The 25,507-nt window shown below is 53.4% G+C and overlaps 3 protein-coding genes across 4 annotated transcripts in view; 2 read left to right on the forward strand and 1 right to left on the reverse strand.

The window, feature by feature from the left end:
- The first annotated feature begins 1,177 nt into the window (after positions 1–1,177).
- On the forward strand, positions 1,178–8,516 carry Chmp7 (charged multivesicular body protein 7). 2 transcript variants are annotated; one of them, XM_090354322.1, is made up of 10 exons: positions 1,178–1,629; positions 3,649–3,820; positions 5,098–5,283; positions 5,392–5,525; positions 6,466–6,514; positions 6,718–6,837; positions 7,327–7,425; positions 7,642–7,705; positions 8,047–8,226; positions 8,380–8,516. In XM_090354322.1, the coding sequence occupies exons 1-10, from the start codon at positions 1,331–1,333 to the stop codon at positions 8,430–8,432; spliced, it is 1,356 nt and encodes a 451-aa protein (XP_090210448.1). In that variant the 5' UTR covers positions 1,178–1,330; the 3' UTR covers positions 8,433–8,516. The 2 variants fall into 2 exon arrangements, with proteins under 2 accessions (XP_090210448.1, XP_090210449.1); XM_090354323.1 differs by having other exon boundaries at positions 1,318–1,459.
- Positions 8,517–8,551: 35 nt separating this feature from the next.
- On the forward strand, positions 8,552–20,917 carry R3hcc1 (R3H domain and coiled-coil containing 1). Its single transcript, XM_090353727.1, has 10 exons — positions 8,552–8,619; positions 8,667–8,719; positions 12,846–13,015; positions 13,299–13,426; positions 13,728–13,865; positions 15,526–16,642; positions 17,556–17,728; positions 19,033–19,103; positions 19,716–19,811; positions 20,617–20,917. Exons 1-10 carry the CDS (start codon positions 8,552–8,554, stop codon positions 20,745–20,747), a joined length of 2,145 nt encoding a protein of 714 aa, XP_090209853.1. The 3' UTR covers positions 20,748–20,917.
- A 2,429-nt stretch (positions 20,918–23,346) lies between these two features.
- Loxl2 (lysyl oxidase like 2) overlaps positions 23,347–25,507 on the reverse strand; it is a 59,315-nt gene continuing 57,154 nt past the window's right edge. Inside the window, exons 13-14 of the mRNA XM_090354324.1 lie at positions 24,747–24,858; positions 23,347–24,178 (exon numbers count right to left, since the gene is read on the reverse strand). Coding sequence (XP_090210450.1) covers positions 24,099–24,178; positions 24,747–24,858 — 192 coding nt within the window. The 3' untranslated portion in view covers positions 23,347–24,098. The remainder of the gene's footprint in view (positions 24,179–24,746; positions 24,859–25,507) is intronic.

The following is a 25,507-nucleotide window of genomic DNA, read 5'->3' on the forward strand; positions in this document are numbered from 1 at the left end:
GGCTTGAACACACACACACACCTCGGTGTTAACTGTGTCCTGAGGTGGAGGGGGGGGGTCTTTGAGTGCAGGGCTTGAACACACACACACACACACACACCTCGGTGGTAACTGTGTCCTGAGGTGGAGGGGGGGGTCTTTGAGTTCAGGGCTTGAACACACACACACACACACACACACACACACACACACCTTGGTGGTAACTGTGTCCTGAGGTGGAGGGGGGGGTCTTTGAGTGCAGGGCTTGAACACACACACACACACACACACACACACACACCTTGGTGGTAACTGTGTCCTGAGGTGGAGGGGGGGGTTTTGAGTGCAGGGCTTGAACACACACACACACACACACACACACGCGCGCGCACACACACCTCGGTGGTAACTGTGTCCTGAGGTGGAGGGGGGGGTCTTTGAGTGTAGGGCTTGAACACACACACACACACCTCGGTGTTAACTGTGTCCTGAGGTGGAGGGGGGGGTCTTTGTGAGTGCAGGGCTTGAACACACACACACGCGCGCACACACACCTCGGTGGTAACTGTGTCCTGAGGTGGAGGGGGGGGTCTTTGCGTTCAGGGCTTGAACACACACACACACGCACACACACACACAGAAGCAGGTCAGTCAACTGTCCGGCCGTGAGCGCCCTTCTCGCCGAGGACGCCCGCGGAAGGCTCGCTCTGGCGTACACACCTGCCAGGGTCCAGGCCCCGGCCACCCCGGTGCAGGAACCCGAGGCTGAGTCTGCTCACGGCCATCCCGGAGACGGCGAGGACGCAGGGCTGCACCTGAGCGCACGGCTACCCCGAGGAGCGCCGAGGGGCACCGGACAGACTGCGGGGGGCCGAGGCCCGAGGGTCGACCGCCCTGCTCAGCCGATGACGCCGCGGAAAGAACACACCTTGGAAGGGTCACGGTTAACGGCCGGACCGGGAGCGTCCACCACGGCCCAAGGCTCCGGCGGCCCCGCCCGCGCCCACCGCGGAGACGGCCACCTCCGTCACCCCGCGCGCCCAGCGCCGCGGCGCGCGCATGCGCCGAGCCCAGCTCGCCGCCCAAAGAGGGCGGAGGAGGGAGGGGTACGCGCAAGCGCGCTGCGTCCCTCGGGCGCCTACGTCATCACCCTGCCTCCTAGCCCTGGGAAAGGCAGCCGGACGCCTGCGCTCTGAGGACTCCCGGGACTGATTTCACGCTCTGGGCGGCGATGACGGGATGACAGAGAAGAGGCGAGAGAGCCTCGGAACGGAAGCCGGGAGGGATCAGGAGCGGAAGGGGCCCAGGGCCGGGGTTGTGTTCGCACCTCGGCGGGGCTCGGGGCTTCTCGATGTGGTCTCCGGAGCGGGAGGCCGAGGTTCCGGCCGGGGGAGACCCGGCGAACCTGCTGCCCCCGGAGTGGGACGAGGATGAGGAGCGCATGTCCTTCTTGTTCTCCGCTTTCAAGAGGAGTCGCGAGGTGAACAGCACCGACTGGGACAGCAAGATGGGCTTCTGGGCGCCGTTGGTGCTGAGCCACAGCCGCCGCCAGGGGGTGGTGCGTCTGCGCCTCCGGGATTTGCAGGAGGCCTTTCAGCGCAAGGGCAGCGTCCCGCTGGGGCTGGCCACGGTGCTGCAGGACCTGCTGCGGTGAGGGGCGGGCCGGGGCCGGGGCCGGGGCGGCGGGGCCGGGGCCGGGGTGGAGGCGGGGCGGGCCGGGGCCGGGGCCGGGGTGGAGGCGGGGCGGCGGGGCGGCGGGGCGGGGCGGATCCCCGTCGGGGCCGGGCCGGGCCGGGCCCCGGATCCTCACCCGGGGCGCGCGTGCAGGGTGGGTCCCTGCACGACGGAGATGGACCTCGGGGGCCGGGGCGGTGGTGGTAGGTGGTGGCGTCGGCCACAGTCCCTTTAGATGGGCGGGAGGTGAAAGGCGACGACGACGACGACGACGACGAGGACGACTCACCGTCTTGACTGGAATCCCGTCCAGTCGGTCCTGTACTACATAGTACGCGTGTGTCTATGTCATTGCTATCGAGTGGTGAGGGCCTGGGCAGACTTGAGGCCACTCTTGGAGAGATCCACGGGATGGGCGTTCCTGAGGAAGAGGCCCACGAGAGAGCCAACCCTGGCTCAGGCCACGCATCTGGCTTCCCCTAGATAGAGGCTGTGTGAAACAGAAAGGGTAAAAAAGCAGCGTAAAGATCTCTTCTGGGTCTCCTGAAAAGATCTTCAGGCGGTGACGTGGTGTTTGAGGTGACTGGAGGAGAAGCACAGAACTCCCTGGTGCCCAGACACTTGGCACATCCCATTCCATCTGACCTTTCAACCCGAGCTGTCCACCGTTAGAGGTAGCTTTAAAACTGGACCCCAAAGACACCCCCGGCCCCTTTAGATTCCAAATGACTTGCCTTCTTCAGTACATAAAGGAAAAAGTCAACTCTTAAGTGCTTTTTCAGCTTGCGATTCTATCAGGTTAAGCGGTCTCTCTTCTCTACTTCTGTTCCTAATGCCTTCCATGGAGTGACTTTGACATAAAAAAAGAAAAGCTTTTCTGAAATTCTGAGAAAGTGGACTGTGGAAAGTTTTGCTTTGTGTAGGAAGTGGAGAACAGGGCACCGAGTTGCTGGAGGAAGTCCGTGATGGTCAGGACCAAAGGACCCTCCTCTTTACAGAGACGGTCACTACAACTTCTAGCACAGCACTTTAACACATTGATGCCCCTTCTCCAGACTGCTCTGTACTCACACTTCCTACTACTAACTGACCCCGAGGGAGCTATTTCACTATGGAAGCAGTGTAGATTACATAGTGGTGCGGGGCTCAAATCCTGGCTCTTCCATTTTCTAAGTTATGTAGCCCTGGATAGATATGGTTCCAGCCAAGGAGGTGTGCCTTTAAACATTAGTTCAACCAATTATAAAATGGTGGTGATAACTATTCATAGGTATAGTGTGAGAATATGATAATCCTCTTTTATATCCCTTAATACTGTGACTGCCTCAGCAAGTGTTCAGTAGATGCAGCCTCTACTGTAATCAGTACCAGGTAATACTTAGTTAGGTCTTATTTCCAGAAAGCCCTGCTCTGCTCATCTTTGGGTTCTTCCTTAGGTTTTGTACTTGCTGGCCATCCATTGATGTAATTTTCTTTGACACAGAGTCTTGGTATATAGCCAAGATTGGCCTAGAACTAACTCACTATATAGCCCAGGCTGGCTATACACTCAAAGCTCTCCTCCTGTCTCAGCCTCCTGTGCTGGAGTTAGAAGCATGTGTTAACCACACCAGGCAATTTTTATTATTTTTATTTGTTTCCAGCTGAATTCATAAAAGGAGACCTCAACACAGGCTCCATGGAGCCTCCTGAGTGTCTGTAGTCTGTAGTCTTAGTAATATGCTTGTGTTGAGAGACAGATTACTCAATTTCTGCTGGGCCTCAGTCTCCCCACTAGTTGACATGCTGATGACACCATCTGTTGTACAGGGTGGTGGTGAGGTGTAGAACTGGAATATAAATGGCTCCACCTCTGCAGCTGGTGCAGAGTAGATGACTAGCAAATGGGCATTACAACATTGATAAAATACTTCTGACAGAAAAGGGGCAGGTGGGACTGGAGAGGGCCATTGCATTAAAGTGCTCCTACATGCCTTTCTCCTCCTTTTCCTGTAGCCGAGGGGAGCTGCAACGAGAATCCGACTTCATGGCCAGTGTAGACAGCAGCTGGATCTCCTGGGGGGTCGGTGTCTTCCTGCTGAAGCCCCTCAAGTGGACCCTTTCTAACATGCTAGGGGATAACAAAGTTCCGGCCGAGGAGGTACTCGTGGCCCTGGAGTTGCTGAAGGTAGGTGTGCAGGAGGCAGGGGTGGGTAAGGCTGCATGAAGCTCCACACACATGCTTGGGAAATGCGGGAAGGAGAGCCTATCTGAAAAGAAAGATGAAACATTCAACTTTGGACACGTCATTTTGGGATGATGCGTGGTACCATGGAAATACGTACAGTAGACAAACAGTGGTATTTCACTGTAATCCTAGCTACCCAGAGGCAGGAGTAGGAAGTTCATGGTTCAAAGCTAGCCCAGACAATACAGTAAGAACTTACCTCAAAAAGGGACAGAGCCAGGTACCAGTGCTCATGCCTGTAATCCTAGCTGCTCACAGGCAGGAAAATTCATGAGACTTTTATCTCCAAATAATTAGCAAAAAGTTGGAAGTGGAGCTATAACTCAAGTAGTAGTGTGCTAGCCTTTGAAAAAAAAAAGTTCAGGGACAATGCCCAGGCCCTGAGTTCAAGCTCCAGGAATGGCACCAAAAAACCACAAAACAAAAAACAAACCAACAACAAAAAAAACCCTTCTGAAGGCAAAATATTTCTAAACTCAGCCTAGAATAGACTCCCAGCTCTGGGCCCCTCTCTACAGAGGATCTACGCTTTCACATAAAAATTAACTCTGGGGCCGAGGCCCTGAACGTTTTCACTCAAGGGTAGTGCTTTAACACAGTTCCTCTTTTGGTCTTTTAGTGGTTAATTGGAGCCAAAAGTCTCACAGACTTTCAGCTTGGATTACAGGCATGAGCCACTGGTGCCTAGCTTTCCATGTTTTGTTTTTGTTTTTGTTCTTTTTTTTGTGGGTCATGGGCCACAAACTCAGCCTAGGCGCTGTCCCTGAGCTCTTCAGCTCAAGGCGCCTGCCCTACCCCGGAACCTGGGCGTTGTCCCTGAATTCTTCAGCTCTAGGCTATCGCCCTACACTTGGCTCCACGCCCCACTTCCCATTTTGTAGAGGTCAATTGGAGATAAGAGTGTAATGTCATTTTGTGCCTGGGCTGGCTTTGAACCTTGACCCTCAGATCTCAACCTCCTAGTATTACAGGCGTGAGCCACCACGCTCAGCACTTCATGAAATTCTTATCTCCAATAAGGCCCCAAGAAAGTCCCAATGGAACAGTGGTAGATTACTAGCCTTGAGCATAAAAGCTCTGAATTCCAGCCCTGGAGCAGCACAAAGCAAAAGGAAACCCACTTTCCTTTTTGAAAAGCTGTCAGGTGGGCTGGTGGGGCTGTTTGTTGCCCCCAGCTCTAGCCGGCCCCTGTTGTGAAGCTCACTGCATCTCTGTAGGAGAAGGCCGAGGAGGTATATCGCCTGTACCAGAACTCACCCCTGTCCTCCCACCCTGTGGTGGCCCTGGCGGAACTGAGCACCCTGTGTGCCAACTCCTGTCCAGATGAGAGGACCTTCTACCTGGTGTTGCTTCAGCTACAAAAGGAGAAGAGAGTCACGGTCCTGGAGCAGAATGGGGAGAAGGTAGGTGTGCAGTGATCTGTTCAGCCAGCGCCCACGTGCCACCCCAGTCTTCGGATGTGCTGTCTTGCATTGTGGGGCAGCAGTCATTTGTTTGTCTCTGATTCTCAGATTGTGAAGTTTGCCCGGGGCCCGCATGCCAAGGTGTCTCCTGTCAACGATGTGGATGTTGGCGTCTACCAGCTGATGCAGAGCGAACAGCTTCTCTCACGCAAAGTCGAGTCCTTGTCCCAGGAAGCTGAGAGGTAACTTCCCCCAGCCCCCAGCCAGCTTGCTGTGGGTCCCCAAGCTTTGGGGTCTGAGGCCCTTATCAGTTTAAAAAGGAGCTTAGTTTCAGACTGCTTGCTTGGAATTGCTTAAGTCCCTTGGTTCAATCCCCAGAACTGCAGAAAAAAATTTTTTTTAAATGTGTTTTCTATTACAACAATACTAACTGCTCACTGCAGACTTTAGAAAACACAAATTGCCATAAAGGAGAAAACGTATGAATCAGTTCTCTCTCCTTGCAGAGATTTCTTTCTTTCTTTCTTTCTTTCTTTCTTTCTTTCTTTCTTTCTTTCTTTCTTTCTTTCTTTCTTTTTTTTGCCAGTCCTGGGATTGAACTCAGGACATGAACACCGTACTTAGGCTCTCCTCAAGACTAGCCCTCTACTTCTTGAGCCACAGCACCACTTCCAGCCTTTTCTGTGTATATGGTAGCAAAGAATTGAATCCAGGGCTTCATGCATGCTAGGCAAGCACTCTACCACTAGGCCACGATCCTGGCCTCCTGCAGAGATTTCAGTGGCTGGTATCTTCTTTTTGCTCTTGCATGCAGTAGCCACTGTTGGTCAAGGCTGACATGGAGCAGGACAGGGCTGTGCCTCTGCGGAGGTCCCTGTCCTTGGGTACTGGTACAGGCTGCTCCTGTGAATGGAGGACAGATAGCACTGGATTAGCACTTGTTCATCTCTCAGTGAGACGTGGGAGGGTGCGGGGACCAGCACCTCTCGAGGGCCCGAACAGCTCCCCTTGGGTAGCGTGCCTTGCCACAGGCAGGTGCTCAAGCCTGTACTAGGACTTGGTGCCAAAGTTTCTTAGGGAGGGGTGGATGTGATCTTCCCCAAGTCTGCCCTGAGGCACTTGTCAGACCCTCACCACCCCATCCTGTGACATAACCCGTCCTGGCCATTCTTTGTCTCCCAGGTGTAAAGAAGAAGCCCGACGGGCATGCCGAGCTGGAAAGAAGCAACTGGTGAGTCCTGCCCATCTGACATTCAGCTGTGTCTCAATTTCCTGGGCTGGCAGGAGAAGGGCCCTCACTCATGAGGAGAGTGCTGGTGTCTGGCTTCACAGCGCTTTCCATTGAGAAAGGAGGCCTGGGGTAGTCTTGCTGTCTTCCTCCTACCCTGTGGGCTTCCCTGTCTGGCCCTGGCCTCAGTTTCCCCTGTCGCCTAGGCACTGAGGTCTCTCAAGGCTAAACAACGGACGGAGAAGCGCATTGAGGCCCTGCATGCCAAGTTGGACACTGTACAAGGGATCCTGGATCGAATCTACGCCTCCCAGACAGACCAGATGGTAGCTGCCCCTCCCCGCCCCTCCCCAGCCATGTTGGCTGGCCTCTCCACTGTTTGCCGCCTCTCTCCCCTCCTTCATAAGCCTGTGTTCTGGGTGGGGGTGGGGTGGCCTTTATCTTCCCAGTCTGAAAGTTTGGCTTCCAAAAAACTTTTCTGGGGGGCCACGAGTTTGGCCTAGTGGTAGAGCGCTTGCCTAGCATGCATGAAGGCCCGGGTTCGATTCCTTGTTACCACATACATAGAAAAAAGCTGGAAGTGGTGCTGTGGTCCAAGTGGTAGAGCTCTAGCCTTGAGAAAGTCCAAGGACAGTGCTCAGGCCCTGAGCTCAAGCCCAGGACTGGCAAAAAAATATAAATAAATAAACTTTTCAGTCAGGCAAATCAACTTTGAGTGGCAAAACAGAACAAAAACCTCTTTCAGAGATGGAGCAGTACTGTGTGTATCTTGCCAGATGTTTGTGGTGTGCTCTGATAACCTGACTTCTCTTTAGGTTTTCAATGCCTACCAAGCTGGGGTGGGGGCGCTGAAGCTCTCCATGAAGGACGTCACAGTGGAGAAGGCGGAGAGCCTCGTGGACCAGATCCAGGAGGTAGGGGAGGGCAGGCGGGGGGGACTAAGAGGGGTGCAGGGAGGGACTTGCGGAAGGAGGCTGAGGAGGACACGTTTGGTTCTGTCACAGTCCACTTTCCCCAGATTAACCTAAAACTTTGTGAACTGAAGAGTGTTTCCTTGGTTCTTTGTGTCCTGGAATGTTTGAGAACACCGGGGCCTCTGTTTCAGTTCAATGCCTGTATTTGTCTTCCAGCTCTGTGATACCCAGGACGAAGTCTCTCAGACGCTGGCTGGTGGAGTAACCAACGGTTTAGGGGGTGAGCTCTTTCCCTTCATTCCCCCTTCTTTCTTGTGCTGTGCTGGGTTTGGCCGTGGACTGGCCGCCCCTCTCTAGGACGCACTGGTGGGAGAAGTGTGGGGGTTGCCATTCCCTCCCTGGCCAGTTGATTCACGGGCTACTGAGTGGCGGTTTCTCTAAATCAAGGAGCAGAGCAGCCAGAGTGTGCATGCAGCAGCAAATAGCTGCCTGGAGGTGCCCTGTGCCTTCTAACTCGCAGGGTTCCAAACCCAGGGGGGACCGGGCAGAAGTTCAGCTGAGTAGCATGGACACCCCTGTTTGGACTCCTTAGAGCTGATGTGTGTCCCCTGTCTCGCACAGAGTTTGACAGTGAGGAGCTGGAGAAGGAGCTGGACATGCTCCTCCAGGACAGCACCAAAGACCCGCTGGACCTGTCCAGCAGCCCCCACGAGACACCCCATGCCAACAGTGTGCCTAGCCCTAGGATCTCAGACGCCGAACTTGAAGCCGAACTTGAGAAACTGTCCTTATCAGAGGGAGGTATGGAGCTTTTTTGGGGGGGTGGATTTCTGCCTGCCAGAGGAGCCAGGCATCAAATGAATGGGCTCCTGCCCAGGCAGTCTGCCTGAGTACTGAGGACAAAGGGGTTGTTGTTTCCTCTCAGCCTGCTTAATGTTGTCTTTTCTCTTGCAGGTTTGGCCCCAAGCAGCAAATCTCCAAAAAGGCAATTGGAACCAGCTCTCTGAAGCCATTTGGAGGACCTCATGTACAAGAGACAGCTCGGTGTGTGTACATAGTTATTTAAATGAGAAACACTCAGAGTTTGTTGGAGGAGAAGGAAGGAGAACCATTTGGATGTATCTGGATGCCGCCACTCACAACTGGACAGATAGAATTTTTGGAAGCGATGCTGCTAAGGCGTGCTGCCCTCTGGTGTCCTGGACCTGCCTTCTCATCTTCTAGTGCCACCGTTTATACAGTTCTGTGTTCGCCCTGTCGTCTCGCATCGCCTGCCTTCTTGCCATGGGCCCAGGTTTGTCTTCACCCACCAGCTTTGTTCCTGCCAGTGACGGTGGAGGTTTCCTGCTTAGCCATCCCAACGCCCCGACCTCCCTCCAGGCTCTGTAAGAGAGATCTGTTCTGTCTGTAACGCCAGGAGAACGCTTACTCCTGTTCCATTCTTGCCATCCGCAAAGAGAAGAATGAGTCATGAATTTTCCTTGAGGGGCTCAACAGCTGCTACTTCATGGAGACACACACAGTGTGCCGGATCTTTCTAGAGGGCTGCTTGTCACATTTTACCCCGTGGTCAGCCCCGAGTGTCCCTGGCCACAAGGGCTGGGCGAGGGCTCCTGTGGTGGTTGTGTGCAGCTTCTTTCTTCCGTCTGATGCAGAAGCAGATCTACTGCTGGGGTCAAGGGTTAATCCTGGGAGAAAGCCCAGGTAACTACTGGGCCTCCACGTGTCCAAACCATACTTTTTTAAAAGACGTAACATTTTTTGCCTAGGTCCTGTCATGGAATAACTTAATATGCATCTATATTTTTTTTTTTCCAGAGCAAGCCACACAATACCACACCTCCCCTTCTCGAGCAGGGCATACATACACAGACAGGCTCCCTATGTCAATCTGGACAGCATTGGACTGTGTAGCCTTGCTCAGGGCAGGGGATCTGAGCCAGAATGTGCAATAGGAGCCAGCAGTTGTGGCCACATTCCCGGTCCACTGTGTGCTTCCTTGGGCCCTGCTATGCACCTATTCTTGCCTGCTGCAGGCTCATCTTCCCCCTTCTGGCTGGGGATGCGGGGGTATAAGGGGCAGGTAGGAGAGGGTCTGAAAGTTCCTGCAATGTGGAGAAGAAAGTTGACAGCCACACTGCCACTCGGCTGCCCAGGAACAACGACTCTGCCTAGTGTCCTTTGTCCCACCTCTCACAGGAAGGGCTGCAGCGCAGACTGGAGGACTCTGCCCAGGATTGTGCTGCGGGCACAAATCAATGTACGAATCTCTCCACTCGACCTTGGTAAACAGAAATGTTGGGGGTGAAGAGAAACAATCACTATTTTTTCTTTTTTTATCTGGTGAATAATTAAAAGAGAAAACCCTACTGTCTGTCTGTGTCTCTTCTTTAGGGTTCCTCCCCACCTCCCTAACATGTGTTCAAACTGTGGCCCTTCCACGCCAGGCTTCTGGAGAAGATGGAGTAGCTGCATAGATGGGCTGACTGTAGGAAAGGTGGTCACTAATTCATCCCTGTGAAGTTATTCGTGTGTGGCAGCAACTTCTCACGGTGTCTGTGCAGGTGCACTGGTTCCAGAGCTCAAACTCAGGCCTGGGCACTGTCTCTGAGCTTTTTTGCTCAAGGCCTGCTCTGTCACTTGAGCCACAGCTCCACTTCTGGCATTTTTGCTGTGAGTCTCACAGACTTTCCTGCTGGGGCTCGATCCTCACATCTCAGCCTCTCTCCTGAGTAGCTAGGATTTAGGCAGCAGTCATCGCACTCCAACCTTACATTATTTGTGATAACAAATTTGTGAAACCCATAACAGTACTCAAAAATAGTTCAGTTTATCTCTGTCTCCCTCTCTCTCTGAGATAGGGTCTTGAACTCAGGATCCTCCTGCCTTAGCCTCAGCCTTAGTGCTGAGGTCATAGGCAAGTGACATTACAACACTCAGTTCTCTGTTTTTGTTTTTTTTTATACAACTAGATGAGCCAAGTGCTAGTAACTAGCCTTGGGCAAAAAAGCCTAGGCTCTGAGTTCAAGCCCCAAGACAAACAAAGCCTAAGAAACAAAACATAACTAGATGGAAAAAAAATCAGTGATATCTTTTTAAAAATTAATTTTTTAGGTATTTTTATTTTTTATTTCCTTTGCCAGTCCTGGGTTTGAGCTCAGGGACTGAGCACTGTCCTTGGACTTTCCTCAAGGCTAGAGCTCTACCACTTGAACCACAGCACCACTTCCAGCTTTTTTCTACGTATGTGGTACTGAGGAATTGAACCTGGGTTTTCATGCATGCTAGGCAAGCATCTCTACCACTAGGTCAAATTCCCAGCCTCATCGGTGATATCTTTTGTGTCATGTTTTTTTCACAACTGAAATCTTTAAACAAAAGCACTTCCTGCATCACTACAAATGTGTACTATTCCTGATTAACAGTCATTTTCCCTCGTCATCTGATGGGAAGGTAGAGTTTGCATGGGATAAAGAAAGCTGGATTTGGAGGTAAGTCAGCCTGATGTATGCAGTGTCAGCATTCATGGATGCAACAACTGCAGAGTGAGCATTTTGTTTTGCTTTTTAAGTACTGCATGTGAACTGAGCATATGCAGAACTTTTCCTTGTCATTATTCCCTCAGTCATACAATATGGAAAGTAGTCACTGATCACTCAATGATATGTAAATACCATTTTATAGAAGGGACTTAAGTCCCATGGATTTGCTATCTCTGGAACCCGCCATCAACACACCAGGATCTGAAAAGTCCAGAGGACCCTGGGAGGAGCTTAGCGGCTGACCCCCCACAGCCCAATAGTGAGGCTCCATATCAGCTTCCATGCCTCTAGCCCTCTAAGAAAGGTCTTGAACTCAGGCAAGGCTAGGACTAAACACATCTGAGATTTGGGGGGGTGGGGATAGGGACCCTCCCCAGCTGTTTTTCACACTTGTTGGTGAGTCAGGTAGAGCAAGGAAGGGTGAGTTTCTCATACCCTTCTCCCCTGGGCCACTTGGCCTCTCCCAGCTCTTTCTCATACTTTACTAGTTCTGTCCTTCCTCAGTCTTCCTCTCTGCCTTCTGTTCTCTATCTCTCCTCATGCCCTTCGAAATAGATCTTGCTTAAAAGAGTTTCTTGGTTAAAAAGCAAAAAATATTCTATAGAATCAATGATAATTTGAGTTAATCCAGTTTGTGAATTTCCCAGTTTTTATTTCCTTTTGTCAGCTTTTGCTAATAACAGGCATTAGCAGATATCCTTGTGCCGGTCCCAACTCAATGCATGCCTATCTATAGTGTTTCCTCATTGAACATGGTGTGGTGTTTTTGATACTGGAAATCCTATCCACTTAATGCCAAAATCACAAATAACAAGAGCAAGTTTTGGAGAAAAGGAATCAGGCAAAAAGAGAATGGTAAGAGCGGCTATCTCAAAAGTGAAAACAAAAAACCCCAAACCCCCAAACTGTAAACAAGTTACAATTCTATTCCTGGGTTGGGGAGGAAAGTTTCATTTCCAACCCAGCAGCCTTGGCTTTGGGGTGAGATGACTTTGGGTGGGAGGCAGGTCTTGGGTCTGCTTAGTTCCCTATGTGCTGGACAGTCAGTCTTCCATTCCAGCAGTCAGTGAGATAAGGAGAGGATCGTGATGGCCTTGCCTAAAGCCACAAAGACTTTCTTTTTAAGTACTGGGTCTTGAACTCAGTGCCTGGGCATCTTCTCTGAGCTTTTGTGCTCAAGGCTGGTATACTACCAGTAAAGCTACAGCACCACTTCTGGCTCGTAGATGTTCCTGCCCCGGCTTCCATCTGTGATCCTCAGATGTTAGGATTACAGACATGAATTGTTGGTGCCCAGCTTACAACAATTGGTTTGTTTCTGTGCTTTCTTTCTTTCATTCTATCTTCTTTCTTTTTGCACGGTTAGGTAACAAGAGTCCAACTTGGTAGCCTCTTAGATTACGATAGCCAGCCCCTGGGCTAATAACAAGTTTTTCAGGTTTCAATTAGGGAGGGTGCTGGGATGATTTCTGAAAGGGGCAGGACAGTAAACATTGGCCAAGAAATAACCATGCTCCTTAGCCCAGCTGCCCGCAGCGTGCGAACACGTTGCCCCGTGCTTTGCCCTGGACTGTACTACAGTTCTTTGCAGTTCCCTGTCCAGAGATGGGCACAGGGTGCTGGATTGTCCATTGCTGAGAACTTTCTTCCTCTTTATCCCTCTATTAGTATCTGAGGGGGGGGGGAATCTAAGATAGAAAGTATGGTGCCACCTCTACCTAAAACAGCCTGCAGGTGCTCAGCAGGGGGTGAGCTTAACTGATACTAGAAGATAATAACCGGAGGAGACACCGATCTAGAAATGACAATAGGTAGTGGACTATAAGACCCGGTGGGGAGGCCCTGGGAGAAGCCAGCAATGTGTGGGTGTGTCCCCAGAAACGACCGGAACACGCCCCCCCCCGAGGGTGCAGTTCCTCCTCCGAGCCGCGCGGTGGCGCCGCCGAGCAGCCACGGAGCCCTGCGTTTCCGCCGGCGAGGGGGGTCGGGCAGCCCCCCATCCCCCCCCGAGGACCCCGACGGCGGTGGCGACGCGTTGCGCGGCCGCGGTGAGTGCGGCGGGCCTGGCGATCTCCTCTGGGGTCCCCTGGATCCCAGGTGGGGAGGGCGTGGGGGTGTCTCGGAGCAAGGCCTGGGGTGACCCCCGAGAGCCGGGGAGCCCCGGGGGGCGGTGGGGCGGGGGATCACGGCCCCGGGCCCCGGAGGTGCGGGGGGCCCCGGCGCCGCGCTCGTCCGCCTGCCCGCTTGGCTCCGGGCCCCGACGCTGGGGCCGGGAGCGGGGCGGCCGGCGCTGGGCTCTGATCCCCCCGGGGCCCTCCGCGTCTCCCGCAGGCTCTCCTACCTGTCACCCTGGCCCTTCTCTGCTTGGACGGCGTCTTCCTCTCCTCCGCCGAGAATGACTTTGTCCACCGGGTCCAGGAGGAGCTGGACCGCTTCCTGCTGCAAAAGCAGCTGTCTAAGTAGGTGGCTGGGAAGGGCAGGGGTGGGGGGTCTGCAGCCCCAGGGGACTGGCTGGGCAGGTGGCCCTGACTTGCCTCTCGAGTCCTAATAATCTGCATCACCTGCCAGCCTCTTCTGGACGTACCTTTTTGTGAGTCTTGTCACCCCAAGATGGGCAGGGGCGGGCACAGGGCTTCCTGAGGCCACCCACTGGGGCAGAAGGAGCCCGAGTTAAGCCACCAAATGGTGATGGGCCTGGTGGGAGGCCCCAGGCGGGAGCTGAGCAGCCCCTCCTAAGCCCTGCTGCTGGTCCTTCCCCAGGGTTCTTCTTTTCCCCCCATTGTCCAGTCGCCTGCGGTACCTGATCCACAGAACAGCTGAGAATTTTGACCTCTTGAGCAGCTTCTCTGTTGGGGAAGGCTGGCGGAGGAGGACCGTCATCTGCCACCTGGACATCAGGTGTGTAATCTGCCTGCCTTGGGGGGGTGGTCAGCGGTTGGGTGCCTGGTGTGACTGGGCCAGCTGGCTAGTCCCCAGGAGGATGGCTTGATAGGAACAGGGGGCCAGAGCGCAGCCCCCCCCTCTTTTCTCAGAATTCCCCCTCCCCAGTTCCTAGTGCATCGAGTCCATTTCTTTGTTTAGCTTTGGCAGTGATTTAGATGTGCGGGGCTGGTGATTTCACCTGGCGATCTCAGCTGGACCGGTCAGACCAAAGTGGGTGGGGAGAGCACAAGTGAAGTGCTATGGGGGGGGGGTTGTCTCACTTTTTTTTTCCTCCTGAACCTGTTCTCCAGAGAGACTGTGGCATAAGGCAAGCAGCTGCTGGCTGTGATCTCACTGGATGAGGATCTGATCCTTGGTGGCTCTAATCTTCATGTTTAAAGCCGGTGGCTTCATGTTTAAGGGGGAGGGGGCCTAGTGGTGGAGTGCTTGCCTACCATGCACAAAGACCCAGGTTTGATTCCTCAGTACTAAGTACATAGGAAAGCCGGAAGTGGTGCTGTGGCTCAAGTGGTAGAGCGTTATCCTTGAGGAAAAAGCCCAAGGACAGTGCTTAGGCCCTGAGTTCAAGCCCCAGGACTGGCAAAAAAAAAAAACAAAAACAAAAAAAGCCACAGGGCACTGGCTGGGCCCTGGTGGCTCACCAGTAGCTGTAATCGTAACTACTTGGGAGATTGAGATCTGAGGATCCTGGTTTGATGCCAGCTTGGGCAGACGGCTCTGAGAGTTGTCTAACTTCAGTTAACCAGAAGAAAGCCAGAAGTGGAACTATGGCTCAAGTGCTATTGTGGAATGAAAAAGCCAAGTGAGATGTGAGTCCCAGAGTTCAAGCCCCAATACCAGCACAAAAATAAATAATAAGCCGGGCACGGCTTATTACAGGCTCATGCCTGTAATCCTAGCTACTCAGGAGGCTAAGATCAAGGGTTATGGTTCAAAGCCAGCCTGGGCACAAAAGGACCTGAGACTCTTATCTCCAGTTATCCTCTAGAAAATGGGAAGTGGGGCTTGGCTCAAGGGTAGGGCAATAGCCTTGAGCTGAAGAACTCAAGGACAGCACCCAGGCCGAGTTCAAGCCCCATGACCCACAAAAAAATAAAAATAAATAAATAATAAAAATAAAGTGACCTTTCTAAGAACATAGTTTCTAAAATGCCATATATTTACTGTACCCCATATGTAACAATGAGATTCAGCACTCTAATTGATTCAATACTCAGGCTGAACTTCCTGCTCTGGACTTGCAGAGGTGCTCTTCTGTCCCCACCATGATGCTTTATGTTGTTTATTTGGTACTGGTCCTGGGCTTGAACTCAGGACCCACGAGCAGTCTCTGTGCTTTTTTGCTCTACGACTCGAGTCACAGTTCTATGAGCTTTCTGCTGGGTAGTTGGAGGTAAGAGTCTCATGGCCATTCCTGCCCAGGCTGAGGATTCAAAAATCCTCAAATCTCAGCCTATTGTGTAGCTAGAATTATAGGTGTGAGCCACTGGTGCCTGGCTGTAGGGGTCATTTTGACTTTGGGCCGACTCAGAAGCATCATTCTGATATTTCCCCAGTAAGCCATTTCCCTGGAGCCCAACCATGCTCTGATGACTTGCCTCTGTTCCTGCTTCAGGGTACCCTGTCCAGATGGACCCTCTGGCCCCTGCCACCCTCCTGCCTCCCACCCCAGCAAGTACCGTGGTCCAAGGCCCATCTCAAACCAGGGAACACCTGCTGGTCCCCGAGGTGCACGGGCCGGCCGGTGGCATCGTGGCCGCAAGCCAGACCAGCCTTTGTATGTCCCCCGGGTGCTGCGCAAGCAAGAACGGGCAGCATCCTCAACCTCAGAGTTCAGGGGAGAGGCACCAGCTGATGGAGTCTCCAGAGAGCCTACGGGTGCTGGCACTGGGGACCCTGACACTGATCGGGGACTCCCCATGTCAACGGCTGAAGGAACGGAGGACCTGAAGAGCCCAGATCAAGGTCTTGAGAAGGACCTGGAGCTCCCAGAGCCTGCAAGTTCCTCAGGGATGGAGCACAGCTCTGAGTCTCTCAGGGTGGATACGGCCACACAGCTTGGGTTCCACCTGCAGTCCACCTTGGAGAAAAAGGAGGGGAGTCAGCTGGAGCAGAATCTGCTGAACAGAGAGGAGGAAGAGGAAGAGGTAAAGGAGATGGAGATGGTGAAGGAGGCTGAGGAGCTGGAGAAGACCAAGGAGGTAGAGGAGACTGAGGAGGTGGAGGAGACCGAGGAGGTGGAGGAGACCGAGGAGGTGGAGGAGACCGAGGAGGTGGAGGAGACCGAGGAGGTGAAGGAGGCCGAGGAGGTGAAGGAGGCCGAGGAGGTGAAAGAGACCGAGGAGCTGGAGGAGACCGAGGAGGTGAAGGAGGCCGAGGAGATGGAGGAGGCCAAGGAGGTGGAGGAGACCGAGGAGGTGGAGGAGGCCGAGGAGGTGAAGGAGGCCAAGGAGATGAAAGAAACCGAGGAGATGAAGGAGGCCGAGGAGATGAAAGAGACTGAGGAGCTGGAGGAGACCGAGGAGGTGAAGGAGACCGAGGAAGTGAAGGACGCCGAGGAGGTGAAGGAGACCGAGGAGGTGAAGGAGGCCGAGGAGGTGAAGGAGGCCAAGGAGGTAGAGGAGGCCAAGGAGGTGGAGGAGGCCGAGGAGGTGGAGGAAGACGAAGAGATGAAGGAGGACCAGGGGCATGGAGGCTGTTCTGACGATGATTACAGTGAGCTGTTGCAGGAGGTGATGAGGCTCTTGAGCCCAGAGAAGGGAGGGCGGAAGTGAGAGGTGGGTGTGGCCGCAGGTGGATGGGGACCAGGGGTTTTGGGGTGGAGGGTGGAGCGCACGCGTGTGTGTGTGTGTGTGTGTGTGTGTGTGTGTGTGTGTGTGTGTGTGTGTGTGTGTGTGTGTGTGTGCTGAGGGTCCTTAGGGAATACGGGGAAAGGAATGGATTTAGGTCCCAGGACAACAACTTGGGAGCTGCTTGGCTCTGGGGGGCAAGTCATTTGCTTTCCTCAGTCTCAGTTTCCTCTTCTAAAAAGAATGATGACGCATGCTTCACAAGAAAGTATCTGCAAGTATTTTTCCCTCTGCTCTAGAAGGGCCCCCTTTTGCCTGGATATGTGTATTACGTTTCCCTGGAAGCTGGTCTCTGTTCCTGAGGCTCACTGTGGGTCAAGTTGGGAGGTGGGCATTTCTGATTGCTTTAAATTTTTTTTTTTAATTTATGTGTCTGAGGTAGTCTTGCTACATAGAGCAGAGGCCAGTGTTTAACTTTCTAGGACAGCCCAGGCTGTCCTTGAACTCAAGCTCATCCTGCCTCAGTCTCCTGAGTGCTGGGATGACAAGGGTTGGACCTTCAGGCCTGAACTAGACCAGTGCTGTCTGACAGTTTGAGTACCTTTCTGCTCCTCAGTTTCCCAATCCTGAAAGGATCTGCGGAATTCCATGTATACAGATGTTGGGAACCTGTAGAACTTGGTGTGTTTCTCTTAAAACTCGCACGTCTTGACCACACTGGCTCAGTTTGGGGCCATCCTCACGGTTCTAGCTCTGCCAGAGAGCCCCTTCTCCCCCCAGAGCCGTCTAAGGTCTGCAGCTGTTTGGGGGCCCTGTCTGTCATAGCTCCCCTTGCCAAAGGTTCTGCTTGCTCCAGATCACAGCCAACCTGACTGAGAAGGAGATTCAGATCGAGAAGATCCATGTGGACACAGCCTCCTTCGTGGAAGAGCTGCCTGGGGAGAAGGACTTGGCCCACGTGGTGGAGATCTATGATTTTGAGCCAGCGCTCAAGACGGAGGACTTGCTGGCCACATTTTCGGAGTTCCAGTGAGTGCACGCGGTGGCAGGGTGAGGTGGGGCCTTGCTCCTTGAGGAGCTGGGACAGCACTGCAGGTCGGGGTGCTTGCCTCTGCCTCCCCTGGGGCTGACTGGTTAAAGGTGGAAGGCCCGAGTGTCTGAGCTCCTGTGAGCTCTGCCTGTGGCCTGCAGCTTGGGGTGGAAATCCAGTGGTTTCCTGGAGGTGCTTTCCTTCTTCAGGCTGTCCCGTATGCCCACACACTTGTGGGGACCCCCAGACCCTTTGAACCCCACTGCTCCTGTTCCTCCTTCCATACTCACTGGGTCTGTAGCAGACACAGGAGTTTGTTTCTGTGTGGCTTGGAACTGGAAGCTTGCTGGAGGCCATGTTCAGACAAAGGACTTCTTTGCATCCAGCCCCCTTTCTTCCTTTCCTTTAAAATTTTCTCTTTACCACTTCTTTACTTTCCTGTGTGGGACATTTATTTATTTATTTAGATCAGTCACAGGGCTTAAGCTCTGGTCCTGGGCTGTGTCCTTGAGCTTATTTTGCCCAAGGCTAGCATTCTACCACTTTTGCCATAGGCACCACTTCTAGCTTTTTCTAGTAGTTCATCAGAGGTTAGAGTCTCACAAAATTCCCTGCCCAGGCTGGCTTTGAACTGCAATCCTTAGCTCTCAGCCTCCTGAGTAGCTAGGATTACAGGTATGAGCCACTGGCACCCGCTTTTATTTTTTTATTATTTTAAGGGATGGAGAGGGAGATGGAGAAAGGGAAGAATGCTTCAGTAGGCTCCCATAGGCTGCCCTCAAAACCTGAAGAGCTTCCTGTCTCTGCCCTGAGTAGCTGGGATTATAGGTGTGCATCCATTGTCACACCCTGCCTGCATGGGTTTCCCACACTGTTCTCCCTTGTGCTTTCTATGCCTGTCCCATGAGCAGTGCCAGCACGACCACAGCTGCTTCGGGCCTCTCCCAGGCACAGAACTCAGTGCCTTCCTAAGGAGGGTATACTTATTTTTGGTCCTATTTCCTCCTCTTCCCCCTACCTCACAAGCCCATTGGCCTCCAGCCTCAGAGCCCACACCCAGCCCAGCTGTGACATGGAGTGGGGCGCCCTTTCACTGTGGCCTCATGCTCTGTGACTTCCTCGTCTAAACACTGGGGACCCTCCTGGCCTTTTTCTTTCTGGAGCTAACTGGATCGTCTTGAGAAAGCTTTCAGCCCAGGATCGACTCCCTTCCTACCTTATTGGAGAACCAGAGGTGGGAGGAAATTCGCTAAGGGATCCGTGGGGATTTGGGTAACTTACCCTGCGTCTTCTCTCCACACAGGGAGAAGGGGTTCAAGATTCAGTGGGTAGACAACACTCACGCACTCGGCATCTTCTCCTGCCTGGACTCAGGTGAGCCTCAGCCCTCTGATCCTGATAGGGGAGGGGAGGCACTGTTGCTAGGGGTAGCACCAGGTTTTCCAGGGGGCCTGTGTCCATGTGCAGGGGCAGCCCACACTTGGCTGATCCAGTCCCACGGTCATAGCCTTGCTGTAGTTCTCTGGGAAGAACTCAAGGCTTTGGGTTTCCAGCTGGGAGTACTTATAAATAAGACCCCTCCCACACCCAGCAATGCCCTGCACTGCGAGGCTGGGTCTGGAAGACTCAGGGAACAGGTGTCTGTCAGAACTGAGCAAGGGAGCATGGTGGTGCTGAAAGCCCCTGAGAAAAGCCCAGGAAAGGTTGGCGGAGCAAGGGTGATCTGGCTTGTGACAGCAGAGCCTGCCCTCTCGACAGAGAGAGACCCCCACTGAGCTCCTGAGTGGGGCTGGGGACAGCACCTATGCAGTGGCCTCACCCGTGGCTGTCTATGCAGTCTGGGGCATCAGGGGAGCCGTTCTCTTCCAGAGCCCTGGCAGAGCCCCTGCCCACACTGGGGTCAGGTGTGGGAAATGGCGGCCTCACTTTGGGTGAGGGGTGTGCCCGGACCCCAGTGAGCCTCGCACTCCTGCTTTCTTTTCTCAGCTACGGAGGCCTTGACCAAGGAGTTCCCCACGCTTAAGATCCGGCCACTCACACAGGGGAGCAAGCAGTCCAAGCTCAAAGCCTTGCAGAGGCCAAGTAAGGGTGTGCTTCTCCTGGGTGGGGAGGGAGAGAGAGTGTGCATGCGCACGTGAGAGAGAGAGAGAGAGAGAGAGAGAGAGAGAGAGAGAGAGAGAGAGAGAGAGAGAGAGAGAGAGAGAGTGTGTGTGTGTGTGTGTGTGTGTATTTGTGTGTATTTGTGTTTGCATAGAGCCAGGTGGGATCTTCAGTTTGCCCTTTTTGGGGAGCCCTCGGTGGCTTCTGTGGCTGCCCTGTGTCAGCCTCCAGGGGCACCGCTCGGGGAAGGGCTGGTTCTTCCTCCTGAGCCCTGTGGAATCAGTGCTGTGTAAGTGTGAAATGCCAGGCTCCGGTCGGCCCAGATGGGATCCCCGCAGTCCGTCCCCCACTCACCTTGGGTGAGTGACTCGGTGCGAATCCATTTCTTCATCCTTAAAGTAGGAGGATGTGACAGGGAAGCCTGAGACTTGAATGAAAGAAAACAAAGCCCTGCCCGAGCAGTGGGTAGAGCAAAGGTGGCACAGAGATTTGCTTCCTGCATTTCTTTTTTTTTTTTCCCCCCCAAAGCATGTTGGGACTTTTAGAGGCCAGCTTTCCACGACTGCAAAGTGGTGGCCAGCAAGGCAGGCCTAGGGGAGGCGGCTGAGGTCATCGAGCTGCTGTGGATGGTGGAGTGGCCTTTGTCCTAGGCCTCTTGGGTGGATACCCTGTATCCTCTTCCCCTGCCCCCTCCCAGCCAGACAACACTGGCTTTCAAAACTCCTCTTGCCTTTGGAGGAGCGGCAGGCTGAGTCTGAGCTTAGGGCTCCTCTGGCCTTCCTTTCAGAGCTCCTGCGCCTGATGAAGGAGAGGCCACAGACAGATACGGCAGTGGCACGGAGGCTGGTGGCCCAGGCCCTGGGGCTCCAACACAGAAAGAAAGAACTGCCGGCTGACCCAAGTCTTCTGCCCCCCTGAGGCCCCGTGACCGGTCACCTGGACAAGCTGGAGTCCCAACACCAAAAGCCTTTTACAGACACAGGACAGTCCTCTGCCACCACCGGAGCTCCACCTTGAGACTTGGTAGGGTTCTAGTGTTCTAGTCCCAGAAATTGAGAACAAAATAAAAGCTTTAAAGTTGTCCCATGGTTGCTTGGAAATGTGCTAGTCTGTGGAGGAACACTAGGGGGTGCTGTTCCATTGCCAGTTGTGGCCTGCCACTGAAGACCATCTCACCCTATGAGTCTGGTTTGGATGCTCCCAGCTGGGCTTTGCAGGCCTATAAGGCTGCCTTGTCAGGGGGCACATGCTGTGTGCCACCTCTGGCATTCAGAGCCAGGCACCAGGGCTCTCGGCTGATTGCAGTGTTATCTGTTGGGGTAGCTCACTAGAGGGCACCTTGCAGAAATAGATGGGAACGCAGCCTAGCAGTGAGAGCTGACTATAGACTATGTTTGCCTCCTCCACAGGAGCAGACAGGAGGGCTTCCTTGTGGATCAGGCGCATGCCGTGCCCTCTTCTCTGGCTTGATTGGCCAGTTAGAGGCACGGTGACCCTGTTTGGGACTGGGGATATTACAGACCTATTTGCTGGGCCACAGCATACCCATTACACAGGTGGGATCCCTGGGGTCCAAGTGAGAGAGACAGGTGTGGCTGAGCACCCTCACCGTCGCCGGGAAGGGCTTCGAGCCCCTGCTCTGCAGGTGTGCAGAGGTGGGCCTTGTAGTTGAATTTGGCTGTCTCACCCGGTCCTGATGTACACAGTGTCTCTGCTAGGTTTCAGGGTGATGCAACAGGAGTTTAAGAAAAATCATGGCTACAAAGTCATGCCTGTATCTTTGTGGGTTTTTTTTTTTTTTTTTTGGTGGGTCATGGGGCTTGAACTTGGCCTGGACACTGTCCCTGAGTGCTTCAGCTCAATGCTACCTCCCTTTCTAGAGGTTAATTGGAGACTAGAGTCTCAGGTCCTTTTGTGCCTGGGCTGGCTTTGAACCTTGATCCTCAGATCTTAGCTTCCTGAGTAGCTAGGATTACAGGCGTGAGCCTCCAGGCCCAGCTATCTTTGTGGATTTTTATGACTTCCCTAGACTGCTTCTCAGGCAGCTAGACTTTCTCCTTTTATATTACATGCTGGAGGAGCCCGATTGCACTGGGCTGTGGGGACCCAGGGCTCGTGTGCCACCCAGGCGTGAATCTATAATCTTCCAGTCTGCAATCAAGTCCCATGAGCAGGTTTGTCACCTGGCCTCGCCATAGCACCCTGAATCATCCCCCACAGAACTGTCACAATTGGGGCCATTGTCACAGATGGGCTGGATTTCCTTTTCAGCTGGAATTTTAGAGGCCCAGTTGCCCAATGGTAAATGCATCTCAACAGCATTGTGTTTCAAAGACTGAGAACATAATATCCTGAAAAATCACCTCACCTCAGAGAACATGCAGCATGGCAGTGGTTCTCCCAGTCACTTACTTCTCAGTTATTCTAGTGGTGGATAGGGTGAGAAGTTCTCGCCCTGTCCTGCTTTGATGTGGTATACAATACCTGCCTGCTCCCCGCACCTCAGTTATCAGATTCCCTGTTCAAGTAGCTCCTACTCGTGGCTACTGGCCACCAAGTACAAGAGTACTGATGATGGCAACACAGTTATATCACAGAGAAGCCGGAAAGTGCTTCCTTTAAATGAAAAATGACCAAAATAGTAGAGATTTTGAGAGAGACCACATTCAGGTAACATTTATTACAGTATATTGTTACAGTTGTTTTACTCTATTAGCTATTGTCGCTTACCTTACTGTGTTTAAATAAAACTTAAGGTGTAGAGGTTAAACTTTTCTTCCTTTCATTTAATGAGGCTTGAACTCAAGGCCTAGGCAGGTAAAGCCTCGCTTGCGAGGCTGCACCTCATACCGGAGCCACACTTAAGGCGGTGGTTACTTTTGCCTGTCCACTTGTTTGGATGGAGAAGCACCTAGGAGATTGGTAAAGCACACATGCAGGTATGTATGTGTGTGTGGGGGGGGGGTTTCCAGAAGCACCTGAATGTGGGCAGCACCATCTTACAGGCTGGGGGCCTGGCTGGAATGGAAGGGGACGAAGGAAGCCCCCGGCGCTGCAGTCTCCTGTCTGCACTAGGCCGGCTGCTTGGCTCTACACTGTGACGCTCTGTGCCACCATAGGCCTTGGACTCACAGCCAGCTGACCATGGATGGAACCTGGGACACTTTCAACTATTTGTGACAGAAGACTGGCACCAGAGAAGTGGGGTTATGGCCGTGACCACCTGGCAGTATGGTTTAGAAACCTTTGGAACTAGTTTGTGGTGGGACTTTGAGAACGTTTGGAGAAGTGACCTAGAGAACGACAAGAGTAATTCCGGTAGGCGCTCAGAAGAGCAGAATTTTAACACATGCAACAGAGAAGACTGCTCATGAGGAAATAGGACTCTGTTGGAAACTGGTCTAAGTACCATTTCTGTTGTTCTGGCAAAGAACTTGTCTACATTTTTTTCCATGCCCTGAGACATTGTGGGGATTGAGTTTAAAGGTGATGGTCTGATGACGGCAGAGGAGGTTTCAGGAGAGCCTGGCTAGCATCCAGGCTGTGTGGCATATGGCTATTGTGGCTGCTTCTTGTCAGGTTTACAGTGAGAATCCTTTTAAACTTTCTGTCAAGTATTTGCCATAGCTACAAAAAGCGAGCTAGCACTGTCTATCTAGGGAAAGCATAATACACACAAGGCCTGGCCCTGTACACGAATGCAGGCATCCTCGGAGGGTCCTGGGACGTGTTCCCTCTGGATAGGAAGGGGAGATACTGCTCTTCCAAGCATGTCTATAGCTGACTGGAGTAGAAGCAGTTGTTTCCTTGGAATAGAGGTCTAGATCTTCAAGTTGGTCAGTTACGACCTAGAAGGGTGAACAGTGGGATTCTGCTTGATCACTTCTGGGATTGACCACCTCGATTTCAACATGGAATTTCTGAACCAAATGGCCGATCTGTGGCCAGCCTGGCATCTCAGACTCAAGAGGGGACTATCGGGTAAGCTGACAATGGCTGGGTGGATCTGAGGCCCTGGGCAAGCATGGCCCCCAGCATTGCTCCCCCAGCCCTGTGGACAAGCCCTACTCCCCGAGGCCCCCAGACTCTTAGAGTCTGGTGAGCAAGAGCCCCTCCTCCTGAGCCAGGTGGCGATGGACGCTGTGCTCGCATGGGACGTAGCAATCGGCCTGTCAGTGTGGGAAGGGTGGAGGTGAGGTGGTCAGTCAGTAGAGGGGAGGGGAGGAGATGCAGCATGACTTGGAGATAGGAGATGACCCTGAGGCGTCTTCACTGTGTGGATAGCTGGTTATTCAAGAGTCCACTGAACTGCTCAAACTTTTGTTCCGTCTCCTCACTGAAGGAGCCACCTGCGGAGCGAGAGTCAGAGAAGGGAAGGTTAAGAGATACGTGGGCCTCGCAGAGTTGGGGTGTCGGCCTCTGCTAGGGTGACTCTGAGGCCCCACGAGGGCTGGATCAGGCACAAGCCGGCTTTAAGCCAGGCACACCGCAGGTGCCCTGCCAAACGCTAGTATGGGTGCCTCAAATTCTCACCATCAGCACAGGCAGATCTGTTCTTTTCCTGTGGAGGAGAAAACCCTTTCCCTTGTCTTGCCCAGGTTGTGTAATCTGCAGAAAAGCCTCTACTGGGGACTGGAAGTGAGTCACTCTTAACCCAAGACAGGAAAGCCTGATCCTCTGAGCCTGTGCATCGCCGCAGTGTACCCCCCACTCCCACTCTTCAGTGGCATTAGGGTCTCCTCTAGCTGGGCTGCCCATTCTGTAGTCTCCTCTTTCCTTCACTCCAGCTGGCTGAGAACACCCAGCCTCTACCCAGGCCTTCAGCAGCATCTCGAGCTGTCCTCCCAGCCCCTGGGTTCCAGGAAGGGAGGGCTGGGAGGGCAGCTGCCTCCCGGTTTCCAGGCGGGGCGGGCTCACCGATGTGGCAGTTGTACATCCAGATGCGGTAGCCATCATAGCGGGTCCGGCACTTCATGATGTTGTTGGAGAAATCAGACTCGGGGACCTCGTAGTTGGGGTTGATGACAACCTGTTGAGGCATCAAGGCAGAAGGCTGCCAACTCCATGCCTGGCACCCCCACCCCCCATGCCAAGGCTGCCTGCTGGGGCTAGGGAACCTCAGTGAGGAGAAGCAAAGTGGGCTGAAGAGCAGCAGAGGGTGGGGCTGGCCAGCAAGGAGGGTGTGAGTCCTGGTGGGGTCCTTGGGGCAGGACAGGGTAGGGAGAAAGATGGTGGCCTGGGGCAAGGAGTGGTACCTCGGGAGCTGAGGTGCTTGCAATGCGGACACTCCATATTCTACCCAACTCTCCAGGCTACAGTTTCTAAAACCCAGGAATGGAGAGGAAGGGGCTGTAGTCGCTTGGATTTCTGTAACTCTGGACAGGGACAAAGCAAGGGCAGACAGAAACCTCCAGCCCATCTAGACTGGCAACTTTCCCAACAGGAAAGCCACTTCCTCCTGCCTGGTGCCTCTTCCCTGGAGGCCAGCACTGTGTCCAGTGAGCAGCCAGGCTGGGGCTTGCAGGTACAACTCGGTGTCTACACTTGCCAGTTTCTCAGATATATTAACACCTCCCCGCCATGAGGCTTTCTGCTAGTTGTATAGTCTAGGGGCCAGGAACACAGTCAGAGTGTCAGGAAATACATTGGATAGTACTGCCTTTTGCTGGGAGACTTGT

This window comes from Megascapheus bottae, chromosome 20, assembly GCF_031878675.1.
Source record: "Megascapheus bottae isolate mThoBot1 chromosome 20, mThoBot2.hap1, whole genome shotgun sequence".
NCBI lineage: Eukaryota > Metazoa > Chordata > Mammalia > Rodentia > Geomyidae > Megascapheus > Megascapheus bottae.

Excerpts from the sequence above, each read along its gene's own strand:
- Chmp7 (XM_090354322.1), top strand. The coding sequence starts at position 1,331 with ATGTGGTCTCCGGAGCGGGAGGCCGAGGTTCCGGCCGGGGGAGACCCG. Across the intron at positions 1,630-3,648 it reads GTGCTGCAGGACCTGCTGCG|CCGAGGGGAGCTGCAACGAG; the intron begins GTGAGGGGCGGG and ends CTTTTCCTGTAG. Across the intron at positions 6,838-7,326 it reads CCTCCCAGACAGACCAGATG|GTTTTCAATGCCTACCAAGC; the intron begins GTAGCTGCCCCT and ends ACTTCTCTTTAG.
- R3hcc1 (XM_090353727.1), top strand. The coding sequence starts at position 8,552 with ATGCCGCCACTCACAACTGGACAGATAGAATTTTTGGAAGCGATGCTG. Across the intron at positions 8,620-8,666 it reads CTAAGGCGTGCTGCCCTCTG|TTCTGTGTTCGCCCTGTCGT; the intron begins GTGTCCTGGACC and ends CCGTTTATACAG. Across the intron at positions 13,427-13,727 it reads CTGCAAAAGCAGCTGTCTAA|GGTTCTTCTTTTCCCCCCAT; the intron begins GTAGGTGGCTGG and ends GTCCTTCCCCAG.